We start from the raw sequence: 4,512 nt of genomic DNA, 5'->3' as shown, positions 1-4,512 counted from the left end.
CCTCCAGAATAAATTAATACTCGTTAGAGCAAAGATTAGAACGATTATTTTGTATCTGTTCAATGTTACCTATTCCTTGCAATACTTTTTTTTTTAATTTGGAAACTTCCCAAAAATTGCCACAGAACACCAGTATTCCAAGCATAGTTGAACAGTATTCTGGCCGAACGCCTTTTTGGATGGAGTCTGGGATAAAATCAACGATTTCAGATTTTATTTTCCACCAAGAACTATTTTTTTATTTTAGATCATACAGAGGACGGTAATTCTCTCAGTGCTCTTGGACGGTGCGGCCCCCCATGTCACCAAAAGTCTAAAGAGGATGGCGGGATGGGAGAGGAATAGGTATATTAGATAATGCTTTTCAGCATCTATTTGTCGGCCACCTGCCTTAGTTTGGTGTTCACTACAGTCAATTGCCCTTAATATTGGATGGTCTTTCACGGGTTAAGGCAGATCGACCCGCATAGAAGAGAGCTTTTCATGGCATGCTACTAATTATTTTAAACGAGTTTTTATCCACTTAAAAAGTGCCTCCAAAGTTTTTAAGTCACAATGAGACCTTTCGTATTATTATAAAAAGTTTTACACGTGAAGTGGGAGAGAAGAGATCTCATAATTTGGGTTTTGAATTATTTTACCAATTTTTATATCTGAAATACCAACGCCAATGCTTTAAAAAATGACGGCACAGATTATACATGCTCTAGTTCTTGTAAAATGTCATCAAAAGACTTTGCAAAATTCATGCACTAGTTCTTTATGAATTACATGAATACCGGAAGGGAGGGAAAAAATAGGTCTCGCAGATACTTGGCACTCTCCAAAAATATAATTCAACTTTAAAAATACAACCCTTTTCTCCAGAAATATTACAAACCTTATTTTCTCAATGAACCAATTGCTAATTGATAAGAAGATGGGTTTCTTTCTGGCCCATTCTGTAGTAAAAAATGGACCATTGAGCGGAGGTCCACGGAGATTCTTCACCACTGATCCTCCAAAACCCATGTGCTAATTCATAAATGATCCAAAGGCCAGGACCATGGCGGGGCAATGAGACGCGGAATAGGCAGGAACCAGCAGGCCAGCGAGCTTTCTGCCGTTCCCATCAAACTCGATGAACAACGAAGATGATGGCAGCCTCTCCTTCTTGCCTCGATGTTGACGGTGACATGTGGCGTCGTGGCGCTCTCTTCTACACGCGGTGAGCCTTTATCCTAAAATTATTTCAGAAAAATGTGGTACGAACTACTTTATTCAATATACCACTTGTTTAGCCTCGGGCTAAAATAGCATCTTACTCTGTTAATTCAGGGTTCTTACTCAAAAGTTACTGAAGAAATACGAGCTGCGCCCCCCTTTATACAATTTACCTTTTGTTTATTCTCTGGGTAAATTATGTCTTAGACTGTTTTTTCCGAGTCTTTTTCCCTAGAATAATTTATGACATCCGAGCTACGTACTCCTCTGTACAATTTAACACTCATTTATTAACTGGGCACAATTAGATTTTAGCCCGTCTATTCCGAGTTCTTGCCGTGGAATTATTGAAGAAATACGAGCTACGTACTCCTTTTTATAGTTTATCTCTCGTTTATTCCGAGCTACGTATTCTTTCGCGCATCTTATCTCTCTTTAGTCCTCTGGCTAAAATTATTCCGATTATATAACAAAAACCTATCGAAGAAGTAGGAGTTATATACTCCTTTTTGCAATTTACAACTCATTAATTCTCTAGCAGACAAATTATATGTAATTATATGTAATTCTAAATTGGACTACTATAAATATAGAGCACTGGCGAGCAAGAGAGACTCCCCGGGAAGCTCTTCTCTCAACCTCTTCGTATTTCTTTCGTTCTGCTCGAGCCACTGCCGCTGCGGAGACTGTTTCCAAGACCCGGGTCGGCGCATGCTTGCTTGGTGGGTGTCTTAGTTCCTGCTTGTTTACTCCTTCGGCGACTGTGGACCTTGAGCTCGCATAGTTTCTCTCTCCTCTTCACCCAATTTCTCTTCTTCTCCCGGTGCTCTATTCCCTCGCTTGGATCCTTCATTTCCAGGGAGGCTTGATCTTCCAGAGCTGGCCGGATCTCCACCCATTCCTTGACATCAACCTTATAAAAGCCGTTCCAGCATGTAACTTCCCTTCTCCGAAGAAAAAAACAGGTCCCAAAAAAAAATCTCTCCTCCATCTCAATTTAGATCTCTCGATTCACATTGTTTCTTCTCTTGGTTTGAACTGGCCTCTATCCTCATAGATATTCCTTAAAAACCCCAGTATAAAAATCCACCAATTATGTAAGATTCGCCTTCCTTGATTTCCCTCCTGAAGAAAATCTTCAAAAAAAAGAAAAGAAATCCCCTCTATTGTTGATGTCTCCATAGTGAAACATCTACCGTTGAAGTTAACCTGGCCCGAGACCTTCCCTTCTTATAACATCAACTTTATAAAATCCAAAAAATCATGTAATTAGCTCCCTTCGTTCATCAGTATTTGGAAACCCAAAAAAGGAAAAAAAAAGTATCCGAAGACCAAAAATTACTGGTGAGCCATAGGCAAGATGTCAGAGGCTGGAGGTGGCATCCCAACGGGGGTGGCTCCACCTACTCCCGGCACGCCGTCTCCACTGCTTTCACTGCAAGCTCGAGTGGAGTCATCCTCCTTTGACCGCCGTTTCATGCCTGGCTGCAAGTGTCTGCCTGCCAGCGCAATCGCTCGTTCCCAGAGCTGCTTCGTTGACTTCCAAGTTCCTGACGTTTCACTTACCAAGAAGGTACGCACTACAATTTTCTATCTTCCACAATCTCCCTTCAGGTTTAGTAGAAATCGGTCCGTTAACTTTTCCAATGATAATTCGATATTATCCTGGTTTGCATCGAATGATATGATTTGGGTTTAAATACTAATGAATGAACGATGAATATGAGACGACTATGGTTAGAGTTATTTCGTCTGTTCTCAATTATTGCTTTTTTTAAAAAGAAAAATTTCCCAGACAGATTTACAGTGACACTTACAAACCATCCTGCTTAACATTGAATCCATGAATAGGGTGTTATTTTTTAGGCCTAAAAACGAATGCGAAGAGTTTGGTCTGAGCTGCTATGGTCTATTATCAATTATTTGTTTTCTTGAGTAACTTGTCCAGAGTGGAATAAAACGGGTTCTCTCTGCTTTCTGAGAGATCGATCGATCGGTCCTTGTCCTCCACTGAAGCATTACCCATCTCTATCTGTGTCGGCTTAACTAATATGAATTATAAAGGCTCCACATGATCTCTTTTGTCTTATAAAAGGCTTTCCCACTCCGATGGCAACAACTCCGTACTATTGCTATGTTCTTTGGTAGTTTTTTATTCTGCCCCGCAGAGGAGCCTATCAACCAACACACACATCGGGGATGGTTATAACTGGCATGACCCACACCCATTCTCTCTCTAGCCAGCTATACTACAAGATTAGAGGCGGTGCATGTACCCCACCGCCGTAGCCGACAACCATTGGTTTAACCCTAGAATCGAATAATGCAGTCTCTTTTAACTATTATTTCAATCATTGAATTTTTTAATAAGTTTCGGAAGAGAGTTGCATTTCTCTCTTTGCAAGCTGGAGTAGACAGCCCATTGTAGCCCGCAAAGATAGAACAGACGGTGACGTGGCGTATCCACAGATGACTTGTCAAAGATTAGCCACATGTTTTTCTTTGCATGTCAACGTCAAATATGGTCACGATTAAGCTAGATCTGGACATTGATGTGTCTCTAGTGGGTCATCGCCGTTAGAAAGGGAAGGACCCGCCTGAAATTTTAAGAATAAATCATTTTGGTTCGAGAGAATCGTCAATATTTTCATTAAATAACAAGGCCCAATCTCCTTTTTTCACCCGCTAAGGTAGGTCGATCTCAAATTCATTTGGCGAGAAGGGTTTGTGGAATCCGATTGAACTTGCATCGCCGGTCCTTATGTTGATACCGACTTCGACGATAATTCAAATATTTCATCTAATTACCGGTAACTATTTTAAGTTCAGTATTTTAAATAAATTATGAGAATTTTTTTACTGTCAGGCACTATATCAATATTTCTGAGATTTTTTTTCTTGTTCCCAGAACCGCGTTTTTGGAACCCATTTCAATTTCTCTAGAATAAACGAGTTATCTAAATATCCATCACCATTGCCCTTATTTTTTTAATGTGTATTTCAAAAAAAAAACAAATACTTTAGCAAAATCATTATGAAGAAAGATACTTCTTTTTACAAACAACTATCCAGAAATCAAGGTACAAACTCGCGGCGAACGATTAACCCGGAAATGATTTCAGCTGGGGGCAGAGTTTCTGGGAACGTTCATCCTCATCTTTGGAGCGACGGCAGCTCCAATAGTGAACCAAAAGTACGGCGGCGTTGAAGGGCTCTTCGGCAACGCGCTCTGTGCTGGCCTGGCCGTAACCATCGTCATACTGTCGACCGGCCACATCTCTGGGGCACACCTGAACCCATCTCTCACCA

At 40.7% G+C, this 4,512-nt stretch overlaps 1 protein-coding gene across 1 annotated transcript in view; it reads left to right on the top strand.

Moving 5' to 3' along the window:
• Positions 1-1,802: 1,802 nt before the first annotated feature.
• Positions 1,803-4,512, top strand: part of NIP5;1 (NOD26-like intrinsic protein 5;1) — a 4,328-nt gene continuing 1,618 nt past the window's right edge. Inside the window, exons 1-2 of the mRNA XM_078581401.1 lie at positions 1,803-2,776; positions 4,326-4,512. The exon at positions 4,326-4,512 is cut by the window's right edge and continues 233 nt beyond it. Of these exons, the coding sequence (XP_078437527.1) occupies positions 2,564-2,776; positions 4,326-4,512 (400 nt within the window). The 5' untranslated portion in view covers positions 1,803-2,563. The remainder of the gene's footprint in view (positions 2,777-4,325) is intronic.

This window comes from Wolffia australiana, chromosome 10 (genome assembly GCF_029677425.1).
Source record: "Wolffia australiana isolate 7733 chromosome 10, ASM2967742v1".
In the NCBI taxonomy this organism is placed as follows: domain Eukaryota; kingdom Viridiplantae; phylum Streptophyta; class Magnoliopsida; order Alismatales; family Araceae; genus Wolffia; species Wolffia australiana.
The sequence above is the reverse complement of the archived record's forward strand: the minus strand, read 5'-3'. Positions and strand labels throughout refer to the sequence as shown.